The sequence below is a fragment of the Poecilia mexicana genome, unplaced genomic scaffold (genome assembly GCF_051168715.1).
Source record: "Poecilia mexicana isolate PSO_F unplaced genomic scaffold, ASM5116871v1 scaffold_1, whole genome shotgun sequence".
Lineage (NCBI taxonomy): Eukaryota > Metazoa > Chordata > Actinopteri > Cyprinodontiformes > Poeciliidae > Poecilia > Poecilia mexicana.
Window position 1 is genome coordinate 1,382,956 of NW_028263370.1, and position 19,540 is coordinate 1,402,495.

At 38.8% G+C, this 19,540-nt stretch overlaps 1 protein-coding gene across 3 annotated transcripts in view; it reads left to right on the forward strand.

The window, feature by feature from the left end:
• The window catches only part of tmem131l (transmembrane 131 like), a 90,379-nt gene extending 71,681 nt beyond the window's left edge, over positions 1–18,698 (forward strand). For 2 of the 3 annotated variants that reach the window (XM_088009832.1, XM_088010448.1), the window contains 9 exons: positions 97–209; positions 8,510–8,667; positions 8,734–8,943; positions 9,059–9,131; positions 13,166–13,263; positions 13,374–13,503; positions 15,480–15,532; positions 15,664–15,797; positions 18,161–18,698. In XM_088009832.1, coding sequence (XP_087865958.1) covers positions 97–209; positions 8,510–8,667; positions 8,734–8,943; positions 9,059–9,131; positions 13,166–13,263; positions 13,374–13,503; positions 15,480–15,532; positions 15,664–15,797; positions 18,161–18,463 — 1,272 coding nt within the window. In that variant the 3' untranslated portion in view covers positions 18,464–18,698. The remainder of the gene's footprint in view (positions 1–96; positions 210–8,509; positions 8,668–8,733; positions 8,944–9,058; positions 9,132–13,165; positions 13,264–13,373; positions 13,504–15,479; positions 15,533–15,663; positions 15,798–18,160) is intronic. The other variant, XM_088010148.1, reaches the window with a different exon arrangement.
• The last annotated feature ends 842 nt before the right edge of the window (positions 18,699–19,540 follow it).

Sequence of the window (19,540 nt, forward strand, 5' to 3'; positions counted from 1 at the left end):
TATGTTCATGACAGGTGTCATGTTTATGACAGTGTCATGTCAGTCTTATGCACACCCCTTCAAATAAAGTGTTACCATGTCTTTTTACAAATCCAGTTTGGAGAAGAAGCCAAAGAGCAGAAAAAGAAGACTCTGAATCCAGAGAGTGGAACAGCAGTGGGAAACAATAAGGGAAAGAAGAATCGCAGGATGACAGAAAATGTCTCCAGGTAGAACACACATTTTTTTTAAGATGAGAAGAACTGAAATTCACAACAATCGTGCCTATATTGGTGTTCAAAAGTAAATTGAAGATATTTTTAATTTAGCATTTTCCTGAAATTTTACTAGTACAGTGTTTCTCAACCTTTTTTGGGCCAGCGCCCCCGTATCCATTGTCCAGGTCGCTTACCACCAAATGAGATGTAGGCTACTTGCTCCGAATATTATTTTATGATTACCGTATTTTCCGCACTATAAGGCGCACCGGATTATAAAGCGCATCTTAAATGAATGGGCTATTTTAAAACTTTTTTCATATATAAGGCGCACAGCATTATAAGACGGTACAGTTAGGGTTGCCACCCTTAAAGTATGTGATTTGTTCCGTACTCTACAAATGTGGATGTGTAATAATAAAGAAGTGGTCCCCGAGTACTTTTATAGTAGGCTGCCCCAATCATTGTTTCACTCATGGGGTTGTTGTTGGTGTTGTGATATTGTGCCCAACTGCTTCCTGGGTAACACAGACCAACTGACAGCTGCCACCGCAGTCTCTGTCTCTCCTCCCCCGCCCCCTCTCCCCCGGCTTTAAATGTATAGGGGCTGGTCCCTTGGTAACCCTAGTCGAAGCACCCCGGATAAATGTCTAAAGCTACTTTGTTGACGGACAGAAAATCCCATAAAAACTCACTATATCACACATGAATTCAGAGTAAACAAACACAGCTGAATATATTGCCTTATCATCATAACCTATCACGTTAACGATGAACAGCTGAAAAGTTACCAGGTTTATCAATTGCTGTAGCAATTTTGCTCCAACTCCTCTCCTTGTCATTTCTGTGGATATTCCTCTCACGAAATGTTGAATAAACATTAATGTTGTTTCCACATATCATCTCCGAAGTCCACTGGACTTTGGGTTGCTCTTTGGGGTTCTCTTCCGTGTTTCATCTCAGAAAGCACGGAGGGGAATCCGTGCTTTCTGATTGGCTACCTGTCACATTCAACAGCCTGTGATCTCACTCCCATTTGGGGAAAACCCCACACGCTGCATTGATAAAACTGGCCATGACAATATAACATGTTGAATATGCCTGATTTAGATCGGAGCGGTCACGACGTTCTACCGACTGGACCCGATCAGTCGTAACACACGACACGCTAGGATGATCGGTTACGATCATTGGACGTTCTAAGATTGTTGTAAACGGGAAATCGAGGCAAAAAATCATGTAGTGTGCTTAAGGGAGGAGTGAACTATTGGATCAGGTTGTCGGATATGCCCGTCATCTCTATCTAATTGGTAGAGATGTGCCGATCAGGTTTTTTCCTTCCAAATCCGATCATCCATGACAGCCGATCACCAAAACCGATCACATATATATATTTTTTTAATCATAAGCACTACCGTTACATTATGTGGAAAAAGGAACCATGAATTCACCTTAATTTAGACAAAAACTTGTTTTTAATAACTTTTTCCAAGATAAAAACAAAACAGGCATTGTCCAAATTGTACTGCTATTGATAATACTACCTTTAACAGACTGAAAACATATGAAAGCTCTGAAGAGGTTAAATAATGCAAAAAGTCAAAATAAAACCTCTCAACATTGCCAAAAATTCAAGTATAAAACTTAACATTCACAGGCAAATAAATACAGGTTCCATTACAATAAACAATCCTGAGTTACTGAATGAAAACTTCCTGTTAGCATGGCGGCTAGCTGATTACTGCTAGTTCTGAGTGGCTGTTTCTGACTGAGCGGAGTAATTATGCAGGACAGGGAGGAGATCGATTATTTTTTCAGAGATTATCTGTCTCATGTTAGGACAGTGAAAGTTTTAATACGTGTGTAAAATGTATTTTTTAAGTTAGATGCTGCAGCTTTAAGCAGGTTCGGTGTGAGAGTCACTACCAGGTGGAGCAGAAGCGAAGCTCCGTCTGTCAAATATTACTACCTGTAGCGTAGCAGCGGTTCAACAGGAGAGCAGAACCAGCGTCTTACATCGCAGCTCGAAGACTTGAATAATTTTGCGGGTTATTTGTTTAGCTTTCTGACCGTCATGCTAATCCGGGTGAGTGTTTGTATCTAATCGCTCCATATGTCTTTTTTACTGCAGTGAGCATCGATGTAGCCAAACTCCGTCAAATATGGGATTGTTTTTATGCCATATTAGATTTGTTGTGTTGATGCATTTTGACCTGCTTCACCCCGAGGTAATTTTCCACCGCAACATGCAAACTTTCCCATTCACTCAGTGCGTTATAGTTCCACATCGCTTAGGATTTGTTGCTGCATGTTTGTGCAGTGTGAAGGAAAGAGGAGACCAGCTGTACAGGCAGGCTGCGAAATGAGATGCAGGCGATCAGTTTGTGTGATCGGCAACAAGAGACTGTAATCGGCGATCACCTATCATACACTTTTTCACGGAAATCCACCGATTATGATTGGTGGCTGATCGATCGACACACCTCTACTAATTGGTCGATATGACGAACATTGTTCTGGGTGTTTATCTTTCTTTGGGATTACAATAATATTTACCATATACATGGTATCAGGTAGTTTAGATTTTTCAAGAGATGTATTAAAGACTCATTGTAATATTGAGCTAATTTTGCCTTTTAAAGTTTTAAAAAATTCAACAGGATATCCATCAGCACCTGGACATTTACCAGATTGGAGTGAAGAGCTGGTCTTTTCAATTTCTAGAGTTCTTATAGGTCCTTCTAATATGTTTGCCTGTTCTGGTGCCTATTGTGGTATAATTAAGTTAAGACCGTCAGATAAGGCTACTGCATGTTGGTGTTCCCAGCCCACTAAAGCCTTTTATTTTTGTTTTGTTTTGTTTGTCTGTTTGTTTGTTTGTTTTTTACCTGGTTTTCCTTTTACGACAATCTTACAATGTCCTGCAGTGTGTGGTGTGTTACGTGATGGTGTGTTGGAATATGCCCAATATAACATCGGGCATATTCAACATTGTCTTGGCCCTATTACTGCAGTTTGTGGGGTTTTCCCTGACTGGGAGCAAAAATACAGCCTGTTGAATGTGACAGGTAGCCAATCAGACAACGCAGTGACGTAAGCACGGAAGGGAATCCCAAACAGCTGACACGGCTCAAACTGAGAGTCCGGTGGACATCGGAGATATGTGGAAATGTTTATTATTATATGTAAAGGTCGTTTATTCAGTTAAAAATGTTAACTACGAAAAAACATAACTCGCCTCCAAATCATAGTGCAGCAAATACAGCGGCTGCTCCCAACGTTTTTTATCTAACGCGTTTTCTTTTTAAGTCTTTTATCGCTTAAAATGAGTCCACAAACTATCACTACTGCTTCTCATCCGTGTTTGTTTATTCTAAATTCCCGTATGCTATGTTAGGGGTTTTACTAGATTTTCTTCTGGAATCGGGATGTTCGTGAGTGGAATCGTTTCTTGTGTGGTGTGTTGCTCCTGCCGTGTGGCTGAACACACAAATCAATCGAACCTGTTGTACTTTTATCAGCTCTGTGGTCACAGATGTTAGGAAAATCGGCTGACAATTCTTAAATCGTGCCGTGTGAACCAGACTTAAGACTCACAAGCTCTACTCATCTCGTCTTGACCACTGCCCTAACACTCTCTGATTCTGGTCGCTATGGTAACGTTGACATATCCTTTCAAAATAAGATACAGATGCGCAAATGGCCCGAAACATTTTACTTTTGTGAACATTTTAACTCACGATAATGACTAAATGGGAGCCCCGAGCTTGTTTCTCTGCAACGAGACGGTCCCATCTGGGAGTGATGGGAGACAATGACACCCGAAGTGTTACTTATCCACAGACTGCTTGGTTTCTATGTGGCGAAGCAGTTGGAAGTTTCATTGCCTCATTAGCAAGTCGGTCGCCGCATATCATGCAGAGCGGGCTTGGAATGTGGGAATCACCTAAGGTCTGGGATAAATCCATCCTCCTGTCTCTTCTCTGGGCTTTTTCCCCTTCGCAAAGAAACTTTCCAAAGACACCTGACCTGTTTCTTACTCATTTTGCTGCTTGTGGGCTCAATGTTAGCGCTCAAGACGTAACCCAGAGAATCCGGTGAAAGGATTTTCAAAATAAAAGATCCTCGAGACTCAAATAATACTTAAAACGGAAATATTTAGGTATTTCTTGCGCGGCCCAGTACAAATTGGTCCATGGACCGGTACCAGTCCGCAGCCCAGGGGTTGGGGACCACTGGCCTTGGCTATCACTAGTGAACAATGAATTCTGCTTTTAATGTTTATGGCTCTTAAATAGGTGCATTATCCATAACCACTTGTACTTGCATCTCAGAAATGATGTAGCTCTATCTCTTTAGGCTCACCAAAACTAGCTGGAAAGTAACAGCGAGATATGTTCACCTTGTTTAGGTTGATAAAATTATGTTGCCAGCTCTCCCACCTTGGTTTCAGTTCTTTTGGCAAAGAGTCATCCCAATTAATACCTTGTTGGCACATCTCCTGTAGATTTTTTTTTTCCTTTTAGCAGATATGGTGCCAAGAAACCAAGGGGATCATAGACGGCTGCAACAGTCAACAAGATGCTTTGGCATGTTGATGGTTGTACCTTTAAAGTGTTGTCAAATCTATAACAGTCATGTTCAATGTTCCACTGAATGTCTAAGGCCCTTTCCTGTGGCATGTCTTCGAATGTCAACTTTTTTGTTTTTGTGTCTATTGCATATTCAGATGGTGGGATGCTTTGTAGAACAGCAGTACTATTTGAGATACATTTGTATAGACAGAGTCCTCCTTGTTTGCATATTTCAGTGGCTTCTTGTGCAAGCTATGCAGCCCTTTCAACAGTGTCTGTGCTTGTTACTCCATCATCCACGTAAAAGTTATTTTCTATAAACTCAGCTTGCGAGCGACAATGCTCCATTGCTAAATACTTTAGTCCATAATTTCCACACCCTGGAAATTATGGATGAAGCAGCGCCGAAAAGATGTACTTTCATTTGGAATATCTGTGGCTATGTCTCTGTGTTGCCATTTTTCCACCACAGAAAACGGCGGTAATCTCGGTCACATGGCTGGACATGGAATTGATGAAACATCTTTTCTATATCGCACATTCGGGCAATCAGATGTTTCCTGAACCGAAGGTCCTATTTTAGGCCATTTAGATTGTTGCTTAGGTCTGGCCCTAGCAGAGGATGATTATTTGAAAATCTTATGTTGTAGGAAGGTCACTTTTCCAGGGAACTGAGGGGCCAGTGAACCAGTTAGATGAGAGAAGCTCAGTGACAGATTTGCCCCTTGATGCGCCATCAACTGGATTCTCCTCTGATGGCACATAAAACCATTGCTGAGGGGTTGTACTCTGGCGAATTCTTTGGACTCTATTTGCTACAAAAGTATGGAAACGGCAGATATTGTTGTTTGTGTAATTGTGACCTGGCGATTCCAATGGGCTACTAGCCAATCTAGATCTTTCTGTAGCAATTTTTGATTCTCCTCATAGTCATTTAGTATCTCTAGGCCTTTTACATGTGGCATGGCTTGAAGACATGCATTTAAGAAATCTGAAAATGTAAATATAAACCCTCTGCATCCTTTGAGCCTATTTTAGGCCATTTAGATAATTTGGCTCTAAAAGCTCTTTGGACAACAAAGGCTTGACCATAACATTGGTCAAGTCTTTCCCATGCATCCTTATATGCCTCATCGTCACTACGATAAAATGTTCCTTGGAGACAGTTACTTGCTGGGCCTATGACATTTCTTCAGGAGGTGAAACTTATCTGCAGATGATATGGCTTTACAGTCAACAAGTGAAATTAAAGAGGCCCTCCATTTAATATAGGTAATTGGATCTTCACTGAAAACTGTAGGCATTGGCACTGGGATTCTGTTTATGGCTATGCTATCTTGAATAGCTTGGGCTAGCTGGGAAATCTCTGTAAGAGGTGTTTGAGAGTTAACTTGAGGGTTTGAATAATTTTCATTGTTATTGGTGGGGTTCGTTAGGTTCCTTTGTGGCATCAATGTCATGGGTAAGCCAAAAGGAGTTCTTTGTGCTGCATAAGCAGCATGGTGATCAAGAGTGAATGGCATGTTTTGCTGCTGCATTTGCTGATTGTCCATATTCATGTTGATTTCTCTGTCATAGATTATACATTTTTCACGAGCTGCTATCATTTCCTTTTCTGCCTCCAGACGTTTAAGTTCAGAATTTTGTACTTCTAATTCTCTTCTGTACTACTCCTCCATTTCTCTTATTTTTTTTTCTTTTTGTTTGATCTCCTCTTGGACAATCTTGAATTCTGCTTCCTTTGCAGCCAATTCTGCAGCTGCATCAATCCTTTTGGCTGTGATACTTGAAATGTCAGACCAGACATTGAGGCAGTACCGTAGATGGAGCGGGCATACTCTTGTGAAAGTAGCTGATGTAGATGCTGCTTTTCTCTTTCTGCATCAAAATCTTCTATAGCTGTTATACGTTCACTTAGTATCTTCATAATGTCTTTTGTTACATTGTTACAGCTTCACAAGAATCCATTTTGCGTCTTAGATCAGGAGATGGAGAACTACGTTCTCTTATTTCACTGTACAATTTCATCATGCCATTCAATGCATTTTCAATATTGTCTGCCATTACACATAAATCTCTCTCTGATAAGTCAGACTTTAAGCTTTCTCTGGATGCTCTGATGAGCCCTTTCAAGTGTTCATAAAGAATTAACAGTTTATTCTCTTTTTTTATTAATTCTTCCTTTTGGTAGGCTATCATTTTTTCTGTTAACACAGGAGGGCGCTCTGATTGCCTTGGTAATGATAATTCAGTTACAAGATCCATATTAAGTTTCCCCAACTGTTTCTCTCTGCATTCAACGTCCTTTATTTCCTGCCTTGACACACTCTCGGTATCTCTCTGTTTCATTAAGTCTTTCATTTCATTCATTTCCGTTTGATGTAAGAGCATCTTCTTAGTGGGTACACTAAGCTGTTCCGTTCGTCTCAGTAACATTTCATTAACAGTTTTGTCCGTTCCTTGTTCCTTTTCACTTTTTTCCCCCCATATTTTCCATTGTTAACAAAACGTTACCGGACCGTTGCTGCAGCTCGCTGCTTCGTGCCGTTGCCTTGCCGTTACTTGAGTTTGCTCTTAATCCCGAGGGTGAAACTAGAACCACCGATGGCGAAGTTCTTACTTCTCCCGGAGGTATAGCTCTTACTCCTGGAGGTCTAAGCTCTTACTGTATCAGACCCCCATCCCCAAAAGAAGGATTTTGACTTTACTGATGAACAGTGAGGTTTATTGAAGTAAACCCTGAGTTTCACCGTAAGAATTGTATGTACAAACACAAACACAAAGACAGTAAGCTAGAAAACACGCTCTTACATCCGTAACATTTGAAAACTGAAAATAACGTTCAGTACTAACAATATCAACTGATTCTAAACCTCTACTGTATTTGATTACAATAAGCAAATTCACAGTTCCATCTGATGAATATTAGAAATATCCTATTTACAAAATAAACATACTATGTGCCTCTATCAAGGGGCTGCTAATAGCAAGATACATTTTTATAACACTGTTGTAACTTATCTTCCATTCCTTCTGTTGCTGCCAAGCTGGCGCTGCACAACACAAACAGTGGAAGCTCTCATCAAAATAAAAGTATCAAATCAAAAACCGGAGTAGATTTCTTAGATTTCTGAGCTAATGTATGTGGAAAGTTGAGCGTATTTACTCAACATTTTATACATGTCACTGTTTACATCCTTATTGTTTATTTTGTATTAATAAACATAGTTATTTTATTTGAAAGGTTTATTTGAAAGGTTACATAAAGGTTTACTTATGTATTTATACTAAGATAAAAGCTTATTTACTCTGCACCTCCAAAATAAGCCAATGTCCCCCTGCTAAACTCCTCTGGAGACGGGGCTGATGCATGACAGTGGGGGCTTCTTTGTTTTTCACAAAAGTTGCATGAAAAGTGCTGTGCAAATAATTTAGATTGATTTGAAAAAGAAGTCTTGTCTGTTTTTTTGTCTGCTAATGCAGTATGCTTATTCTGACTTGATTCATTTCATGTATCTCATGTAGATATATATGTGTGTATAATTGGGTGTGTTCTAGCCCAATTATGTTTGTATGTTAATGGTACAATGTTAACTATGTAACTACTGCACTGCCTTTACACCGTACCTCATGTTAAAGCATAAATAAATTTTGGAAAAAAAATCAAAAAGAAAAAGTAGTCTTGCAAAAGCCAAACCTTAAAATCACCCTGTTTTGTTTTTGTTCTTTTCACTGTAGTCCTCCTGAGCACAATGTTATAACCGTACCAGAAAGGGAGAAGGAACCTGAATGGAAAACGAGGGATCACAATATGAGCGAAAACCGTACCAGGAACCGTGGCTGCAGCAGCTTAAAGTCAGAAGTGCTGAAACCAGAAAACCTGCTCACACAGAACAGTGCGTATTCATGAGATGCTCTGGACTGCAAAATAAGAACACCACTTACTGTTCTGTTTCTGACAGGTGTGTGTCCAAGTCGGAGTCGCAGAAGGTGTGGAGCCATAGAGCGCCGCGCAGGGGGGTTGTCGGAGTCTGGGTCAGACTCTGGCAGTTCATCGGGAAGTGTGAGAGCCAGCAGAGGGAGCTGGGGCAGCTGGAGCAGCGCAAGCAGCATGGAGGGAGACAAAGACCATGGTGCTCGAACACACGCCTGCACTACCTCGTACAGAAAAAGTAAATACACAAGTATTTATAACTTCTTTCTTAGTGTGGCTGTCTCTGTTGGAAGCAATAATAAAAATCTCAAAAACCAAGGACTTTAATATAATAATGTCATTTTTCTTGTCAGGAGATTTGCTGCAGAACTACCCTACAGAAACAGACTGCTACCAGAGCATGAATAACAACTACAAGGCCTCAAGGTATTTCACCAAGAAAACACATTTTAGTAGAAACTGCCTGCTGGAAACGGAGGTTACAAAGAGGCAACAGGAGTGTGTAAGGCTTAAATTTGTAATTGGTATTAATGGATGGCAGGGAGGCATTTATCACTGGATGAAGCATGACTCACTGCTTTCAGCAAATGTCAATCTGAGGTCAAAATAACAAAACTGAACATCTGCGGTAGGGAACGTTGAAAGATTTAGGAACATTCTGCATTTAAGCTGAGTTGAATGTACGTCAGATACGACTGCATTAAAACAAGTCAGTAGCTGCGTTTCCATCACCAATATGTACAAATCTGTATCAACATTCCGCTAATGTTCAAAATACATAACACTATTGCTGTGATTCCATTAAATGAGAAATGAAATTAAAATCACATGGGAATCAGTTTGTTCATGCAATACATCATTAAAAAAATACGCCATGGTCCTCCAACTACTTCCTGTTATCTTCTTCGTGGTTTGCGCCAGTGGCAACATCCAGTTGTTGATCATGTGATTCATGTGATGCAAAAAAGTGTTTTTGTGTAATTAACCAATTTCAATACGGCTGAATAACCACCTCATTCTAGTGACAAAGTTTTCTTTTTATAAAAACCACTAGTTTTTTTTTAAATATGTATGTTTCCATTAAGCAAATTTTATTTCAAAAAGTCAAATTGCACAATGGATTAATGGAAACGGAACTAGTGTCTAGATCAGTGTTTCTCAACCTTTTTCGGGCCAGCGCCCCCCTAGCCTTTATCCAGGTCCCTCACCGCCCCCCACTTTTGTTTTTCAGCGGAAAAACAAAAGTTCCAGATCCTTTTAATGCCATACAAATATGAGACAGAAACATGGATTATATCTTTATATAGACCTGTCTATTGATTTATAGATTAATAGTTTTACTGGACAGAAATTACAAAGAACAAATCTGGTTCTTAATCAAATCCTAATGAGTCAAATTGAAGGTGTCATGGAGTCATCAGCCTCATGACATTAACACTGACATGAAAAATATATTGAAGAAATAAATATATCAAATCTAATTAAAAACATAAATAAGTGATAAGTTATTTACTGATATGGTCTGTAAGATATATTTATTCTCAGTATCAGATATGGCACTTCAATAATATTATTTTACCTTTTATCTGGAAATAGTGTCTGTTTATTCTTGCATTACAGTCCTCTGTATTAATTATTGCTCAAAAGGTCTTGCCATACAAGTTTATTCCTCTGTATTTACTTTAGTTTCTTAGTTTATTCTTGCATTTTGTTCTTCATTCATTTACATTTAGTTTCCTTTGATTAGTATTATCCTCTCTCGGTTTATTGCTATGTCCACTTTAGTTTCTTTCCTGTTGCTAGATTTATTTGATCGTTTATTGACGCTCACCACCAGTAATCTTCACTCATCACCTGCTGCGCCGCCTAATCATCATGTGTTTCACATCATGTGTTGATTTTTCACTGTTCAGCGTTGGATTCTCTGTTTTTATGCCATAATTCACATCTAGTTCGTCGCTCCGTTTTATGTTCCGCTTCTCCTGTTTCAGAGTTTTGCGCAATGTGCGCGTCGTTTTTTCTTTTCTTTTCTTTTTTTTAACCCCCTATGGTGCGCAGCGTTCGGGAAGCGTATCGATGGGGAAAAGCCAGACTGACATAACCCTTTCAAAACAACGGAAACAATTTCGGTATTCTGATTATTGAAATTTAAAAGTGCTGTGGTACCGTTGTTCCATCACCCCCGTTTCATACCGGACCACTTACAGCACCGGTGTTAACGCTATAAAATGAAAGTTCTCTATCGTGGTATCACCCATGGAGGGATTTCTTTATTTAAATGGGTTCATTTTTCAGAGGGATACAAAGTGAGGGTATCGTGATTTTAGTAATTACATGTTTATAAGAGTTATTTTCTGTTGTCCTTCCATGGAAGCGGGCAGCTTTCAAACGGAAATAAAACACTTTTTAATAAAAGTTGCTGCTTTGACATGATCACAGAACTGCCAAAACATCTGTACAAAAATACCAGACAAAGTGAATCACAGCAACGTCATCAGCCGGTGTAACGCTGAACTGATGTGGTGAAGCTACCAGTAGCAGGAGCGGAGCTCCACCAAAAGCTACAAACACTGAATAGGAGAAGAAGAAGAGCTGCCATCGATACAGTTGCAGCCAAGCATGTTTTAATGTTACACAATACAGTTTTACCAAGTTGTTCAAAGTCTAAACTGGCATTGTTGTGCATATAAGGTGTAAAGTTTACCTTTGACCAAACGCCCCCCAAAGGAATCCCAGCGCCCCCCTTTTGTAAAATTTTCCGTCAGTGCCCCCTACAGTACTCTGAACGCCCCGTGGGGGGCGGTACCGCCCACGTTGAGAACCGCTAGTCTAGATGAATGATAATTCCTTAAGTCTTAAATTAATTCCTTTTTGCATTTCTGGCATATATTTTAGTTGCTATTTGTTCTAATCATGGAACTATTTGTTCCATGATTTGTCTCTCTGGTTGAGAAATTTGAGTTTTTTTGCACTGTAACAAAAATCTCTGTTTTTTTCTTTTGCATAAAGAGGAGGCCAAGTTATGTCAGACTTTCTTTTTATTTTATTTTTCCCTCCCTATTTCTTTTAAGATTATTTCCTTTCTAAGAGAAATTAAATGGAACCTGTGTTTTTATCCGTTTTTTGTTTTACAACTTTAAACATGTGAAACGTATATTTAGATTTCTAAATGCAGTTCCTTCTCAAAAAATTAGCATATTGTGATAAAGTTCATTATTTTCCATAATGTAATGATAAAAATTAAACTGACACATATTTTAGATTCATTGCACACCAAGTGAAATATTTCAGGTCTTTTACTGTTTTAATACTGATGATTTTGGCATTCAGCTCATGAAAACCCAAAATTCCTATCTCAAAAAATTAGCATCTCATGAAAAGGTTCTCTGAATGACAAATTAACCTCATCATCTGAATCAACAAAGTAACTCTAAACACCTGCAAAAGATTCCTGAGGCTTTTAAAAACTCCCAGCCTGGTTCATTACTCAAAACCGCAATCATGGGTAAGACTGCTGACCTGACTGCTGTCCAGAAGCCCATCACTGACGCCCTCAAGCAAGAGGGTAAGACACAGAAAGACATTTCTGAACGAATAGGCTGTTCCCAGAGTGCTGTATCAAGGCACCTCAGTCTGTGGGAAGGAAAAAGTGTGGCAGAAAACGCTGCACAACGAGAAGAGGTGACCGGACCCTGAGGAAGATTGTGGAGAAGGGCCGATTCCAGACCTTGGGGGACCTGCGGAAGCACTGGAATGAGTCTGGAGTAGAAACATCCAGAGCCACCGTGCACAGGCATGTGCAGGAAATGGGCTACAGGTGCCACAGTCCCCAGGTCAAGCCACTTTTGAACCAGAAACAGCGGCAGAAGCTCCTGACCTGGGCTACAGAGAAGCAGCACTGGACTTTTGCTCAGTGGTCCAAACTACTTTTTCGGATGAAAGCAAATTTTGCATGTCATCCATAACACCTCAGCAGTGCTACAGGCTGATTCCCTCCATGCCACGCCGCATTGAAGCAGTCATTTCTGCAAAAGGATTCCCGACCAAGTATTGAGTGCATAACTGAACATAATTATTTGAAGGTTGATTTTTTTGGCATTAAAACACATTTCTTTTATTGGTCAGATGAAATATGCTAATTTTTTGAGATAGGAATTTTGGGTTTTCATGAGCTGTATGCCAAAAATCATCAGTATTAAAACAATAAAGACCTGAAATATTTCACTTGGTGTGCAATGAATCTAAAATATGTGACAGTTTAATTTTTATCATTACATTATGGAAAATAATGAACTTTATCACAATATGCTAATTTTTTGAGAAGGACCTGTACAGCGGAGCTAAATAAATACCATAAACATTTAATGGAGGACAATTTTAAGCTGCCTAGCAACAAATAAGATTCCATTTAATTACCTGCTCCCACTAAAGAACTTCTTTTTTTTTTTTTCCACAAACAGCTTGTACAACAAAGAGATGTGCCAAAGCTCAGACCCTGCTCCCTCAAGCTTTGCCCCAAGTTTTGCTGATGTGGCTGCAAGAATGGACAGGAATATAGGTAAAAACAGAACCACTAAGTGAACACTTTTTCTTCTGATAACTGGGATTGAAACACGTGAGACATTTTCTTTAATCACTGATGGAAGTTTTTATGTCGTCCTTGGTCAGCAGCTGGTCATTATGTGCCTGAAGATACATGGTCAGCTCCATCCATCCCTCTAACCAATGAGTTCAGATACAACACAACCGAAGCTCTGCCCTACATGACTCAGCCAGTAGTCACCGCATCGTACAACGGGTAGGAGACGGAGAACATCAGGGCTGCATAAACTACTTTTATCTTCTTTTATCCTTAGATAATGTAGTAGTACAGCACCTTGCAAAAGCATTCATACTCATTAGACTCTTTGACATTTTGCTACATCAGAGCCAACATATTGTTTTGGAAGCAGGTGTGTGTTTAAGCTTTATTTTTCTTTGAAGAAAAAAACATAATTTTATGACCTCACTATTTTTCTGTTTCGAAGAAAATGTTTGTTTCAATTAGAGGTGTGCCGATCGATCGGTCACCGATCATAATCGGTCGATCTTCATGAAAAAGTGCATGATCGGTGATCGGCGATCATTGGCTCTTGTTGCCGATACCGATCATCTCAGTTCCAGCCTGCCTGTGCAGCTGGTCTCCCTCCTTTTTCCTTCACTCTGCGCAAACGCGCAGCAACAAATCCAAAGCGATGTGGAACTATATCGCACTGAGTGAATGGGGAAGTTTGCGTGTTGCGGCGGAAAATTGAAGCAGGTCAAAATGCATCAACACGACGAATCTAGTATGGAATAAAAACAAAGCCATACTTGACGGAGTTTGGCTACATCGAGGCTCACTGCAGTAAAAAAGACATACGGAGGATCAGATAGCAGGTAAAGCAGCGCACAGCTACAAACACTCACCCGGATTAGCATGACGGTCAGAAAGCTAAACAAATAACCCGCAAAATTATTTAAGTCTTCGAGCTGCGATGTAAGACGCTGGTTCTGCTCTCCTGTTGAACCGCTGCTACGCTACAGGTAGTAATATTTGACAGACGGAGCTTCGCTTCTGCTCCACCTGGTAGTGACTCTCACACCGAACCTCTGCTTAAAGCTGCAGCATCTAACTTAAAAAATCTTTTTTACATACGTATTAAAACTTTCACTGTCCTAACATGAGACAGATAATCTCAAAAAAAAAAAATCGATCTCCTCCCTGTTCTGCATAATTACTCCGCTCAGTCAGAAACAGCCAATCAGAGCTAGCAGTAATCAGCTAGCCGCCATGCTAACAGGAAGTTTTCATTCAGTAACTCTGGATTGTTTATTGTAATGGAACCTGTTTTTGCCTTTGAATGTTAAGTTTTATACTTGAACTTTTTGGCAATGTTGAGAGGTTTTATTTTGGCTCTTTGTATTATTTAGCCTCTTCAGAGCCTTCATATGTTATCAGTCTGTTAAAGACAGTATTATCAATAGCAGTACAATTTGCACAATGCCTGTTTTGTTTAGTTTTCTTCTTGGAAAAAGTTATTAAAAACAAGTTTTTGTCTAAATTAAGGTGAATTCATAGTTCCTTTTTCCACATAATGTAACCGGTAGGGTTTATGATAAAAAATAATAATAATAATTATGTGATCGGTATCGGTGATCGGTATAGGTGATCAGTATCGGTGATCGGCCCTCATGGGTGATCGGTATCGGCAGGAAAAAACCTGATCGGCACATCTCTACTTTCAATACTCGTTTTTTTAAACTATTGATTAATTTACAACCATGTTTATTTGAAGGGCAGCTTTGTTTATAGAGACTTCATGCATTTTATTTATGGTCTTGCTTGTGTGTGATTTTTATTTCCTTTTTATGTATTGGTTTTGGTTGTTGGGTTTATTTTGGATATTTAAAATGTCTTCCATTTCCAGTGTGGAGTGTTCAGCACAAAATTAATGTTTATTAGTTCTTGAGAAAGAGAACTTGCATTATAAATATGCAAGTAAATTTTTAATTTCTTGAAAATGATCTGTAAACAACAATTTTATCATTTACCAATGTCATTTTTGGGACAATTTATCATACAGTAAAATGTGTTATTGTGACAAGCATATTAATGGATGAGTTGAGGAAGTTTTTTGTTACTGATGTAAAAAGTTTGGTTATGTTTTCTGAATAATGTGCTTTGTGTATTAACACGGTGATTGCAGTTTTATGTAAATATTAAAACGGCTTCAATGTTTGCTTATTTTGCAGCTTCACTTGGAGCAGTGCCAACAGTCATTGCAACAGTCCCTGCAGCTACACTGGTATCAGCTCCTAATATCTGAATTCCAGTCTTTCATTCCCCCCATTTAACTTCCTTAAGTGTTTTCAAACCACTTGAATATGTTTTTTTATGGGTTTGATCTTCAACTTGTTTATTTGAAACATTTTCCAGGTAATGGACCTTTTCAGAGTGGTTTCCCCAATCAGGGGGGGCAGAACGTCAATGGCAGTCAGAGCAGCTGGAGTAATGAGCAGCCTCAGGAATCTCCTTCCACCTGGAACTCAGCAGCATGTGTGGGGAGCAAGGTGACATCTTGTGTACATTTGTGTCTGCTGTAATTGTTCAGCTAAAAATAAATATTCCCTGCAAATTAAACTGTGATGCTGCAAATACCGTTGAGACCAAAGAATCACACACTTTCACAATTGGACAAGTTAATAACACTGTACAATAAATCAGATTTCCATTTTGACTCAAAACAATTAAAGCTGTGCAGGTCAGTTGTCCATATATCAGACTCAGAAAGTTTTCCTAGTTCTGATCAGTCATCAGAAAGTGAAGATCTTAAAAAATAGGTATTAAGTCAAATGTGTTACATAATCTTAGCAAACAAAGATGGCACATTTATTTGTCCAGATTCTGTTTTGCATTTATGGTCTTGCTTTGTTCTCTTAATGCAGTGAAAGCAAGACGTTTTCAATCTGGATGGGTAATCTTGCTATACAATAAGAATGATGATTTCAAAATTGACCAAGATATGTATGGTTATGTTTTTTTTTCTTTCCTCCTATATTTAAGTTGTCCTGACAGTAGTAAAAACTTCTCCTGTGCATGAAAACATTTCTCTTAACCATTTTGACAAAACAGAGTCACCATCTTAAAGTTCAGCTGTTTCATGATACAAATATGAACTTAAAATCTATAGAGATGCTTTGGTTTTAGTTTTTAAAGTGGGAACAAAGGATTTAAACTCAGACGTTTGGTAAAGTCTGGAATTTTTGCATAAATGTGCAGAAAACCTGGGAAAATATTTACAGTTTTTGTTTTTATTTTACTAGTTCTAAAACTAGTAAAATAAAAAAAAGTCTATCTCGCTAAATTTAGATGATACAGTGATCCCTCGTTTTTCGCGGGGGTTGTGTTCTGAAAATAACCCGCGATAAGTGAAATCCGCGAAGTAGTTACCTTTATTTTTTTACAACTATTACACAGCATAATTAAATACTCTACATCGAAACCAAAGAACAAAACCTGTTTTCAGATCAGCGGATGTGCGTGTGCATCAATCACAGCATTAATGTGATCCAGAGTCGTGTCATTAAAGCGTTTCCTCCAAGCTGCTTTGCAAGATTCACAGTTGTATCTACGGCAGAGCCTCTGGCCACAGTTTTTTTCAGCTGGCATTCAAAGTTTCAGTTTCCATCTCCTGAATGGCCAGTCTGTATTACGTATATTTTAGCCAATCAGGACGCAGAACACAATGCACTGTGAATAAAACTGCACACAAAAAAATCCGCGAAGCAGCAAGACCACGAAAGGTGAACTGCGTTATAGCGAGGGATCACTGTACCACTTTTATATACTTCTGTCACATTGTTCATCACTGCTACGCCTGTCACAATAATCAATAAATCAATTAATGGAATGATAAATTAAAACAAACCCAATAATTTCCATTGGCATGATTTATCATTTATAAATTTATTATGCCAACTGTTGTCATAAAGCGTCATTCGGTAAATGATGACACTTTTAATACAAAGTTGACATTATTCAAAATGTCTTTGTTATGACAACTTGACATTAACCAATAAATCATTACTGATATAAATTTGTTCTAAAAGTATTACTGATTGCACTTTAAAAATTAGGTAACTTTATGTTATTAAAGATAAAGTTTAAACAGTAATGATTTATTGGTTAATGTCAAGTTGTCATAACAAAGACATTTAGAATAATGTCAACTTTGTATTAAAAGTGTCATAATTTACCGAATGACGCTTTATGACAACATTCATAAAAATTCATGAAGGTTTATTCATGTTTATGACAGTGTCATGACAGTCTTATTCACCCCCCTTCAAATAAAGTGTTACCCAGTTTTGTTTACAAAGACTTCAAAATTAACTATGTTTTGTTTATTTATTTTGGATATTTAAAATGTCTTCTTGTTCAAGTGTTAAATGTTCATTAGAATTTAAGGTTATCTTTTAGAATATTTTCTTGCAATTATCTCAAAACAACAATATAATTTTTGCCAATAACTTCTGGAACAATTTATCATCCAGCAAAATGTATTGTGACAGGTCTAAGTTCACGCCACAATATCTTTTCTTCTGTAAACAAATATTTTAGAATAAAGATACAATGGCCATTGTAGATAGGAAAAGAAGGAGCACACTTCTGGCAAAAAAAATCTCAGAAAATTTCTAGAAAAAAGTTTTTACTTTTTGGCCTTAAAAAGTTGAAAGTTTGCTTGGAAAAACTCAAATTTTCAGTTGTTCGTTTTTTTTGTTGTTTTTTTTTTTTGTGGAAATTTACTTTTCTTTTTTTGTCTCTCTACATTGGCCCTATTATGCCATTGCATAATGGAGAATGGGGCACACATTGAGGGATTAGCTTTAAGCAAAACCAAAAGTCTACGTCTTTCCTTTTCTCTCCTTCACAGCCGTATTTCTCGGGGACCCGCAGCCTCTCTCCCATGTCTGGTCTGTTTGGCTCCATCTGGACCCCGCAGACCCACTTCCCAGCTGAGCGATCAGTCCCAGTGTCCCCCATGTCTCCCATCACCCCTGTCACACCTCCACACTCCCCATTCACCCGAGAGCCGGAGGGAACCTACCGACCCATCCAGTACTCCAGCTTCAACCCGTTCGGGCCACACATGAACCTGGACATATGGAACTCTTCATCTAACCGCAGCTCCAACTCCCAGCTCTCCAACGACTCCGGCTACTGTGGAGATGTCTGAATCCGAAAACCAGAACAGCAGACCTTAATACTTGCAAATGCCTAATATAAAAGAAAGGAAATAAAAATGAATGTTCTTTTATCAACAGAGGGGAAAATGTGAATATTACTTTTATTTTATTTTCCAATTTTCAGATGTTAAATGTTGTGAGAGGTGAAGCATTTGTTGTATATTTTTCTAGATGTTTTGCAGTTTTGATCATAGAAAATAAAAGCAAGGTTTTGTACTTGAACAATGGTCTTTATTTCCATTACCCCCTATCTACTCTCCAACATGTACAGCCTCCCACAGAAAAGAACATTTCATTTCTGACGCTTTCCTTGTGCCAGGTTTCAGCTAAAACAGGATTTGTTCAAACAATCCTGCTGCCGAGCAGGGATGGTTCACGGAGTACTTTGCGGTAGTAAGTTGACTCCAGATAGCTGATACACAGCTTTCTGAAACGGAAAACCCAGGATATGCACAGAACTTACTCAGAATTTTCACTTATCCTGCTTTCTGAAACGGGGCACTGGAGATAACTTCAGAATTGTACCCAAAAACACTAAATGGAACGAGATGCAAAGAACTTGTACACTGTGTGCACTTTTACAGAGAGGAGTCAAAAAATTAAATCTAAAAGGAAGACAGTTTGCAGTAGTAACAAGTCCGGGCGTAACATTCTGAAGGACTGGGAGACGTGTCCCCACCAACTTTGGCCTGACCATTTTTAGTATACCCTTTTTTTGCGTGTCTGCATCTATGTGCTTGGCAGCAGCTGTGCCCCATGTTCAAAGCAGCTAGTGCACGAGGTAAGTAAAAAGTTTTAATTTAAAAAATATATAATAGTGGGGAGTAGGTTAATTATGCTACTACTTTGACAACACCATCAGTGGCGTGCGATCCTCCCCTGAGGCAGGCATAATGGAAGAATAACTTTTCAATCTGTGGTTTGTACTAATAAACTATTTTTCATTTAGCTTAACTAATTTTGATTATTTTTTTCTTAAAAATCGTTGAATTTTCGCAGTTTCCCATTGAAATGCTCAGAAGTGAAGCAGCAGTGAGCTGAGCCTCACTTTGGATTGCGCAACCTCT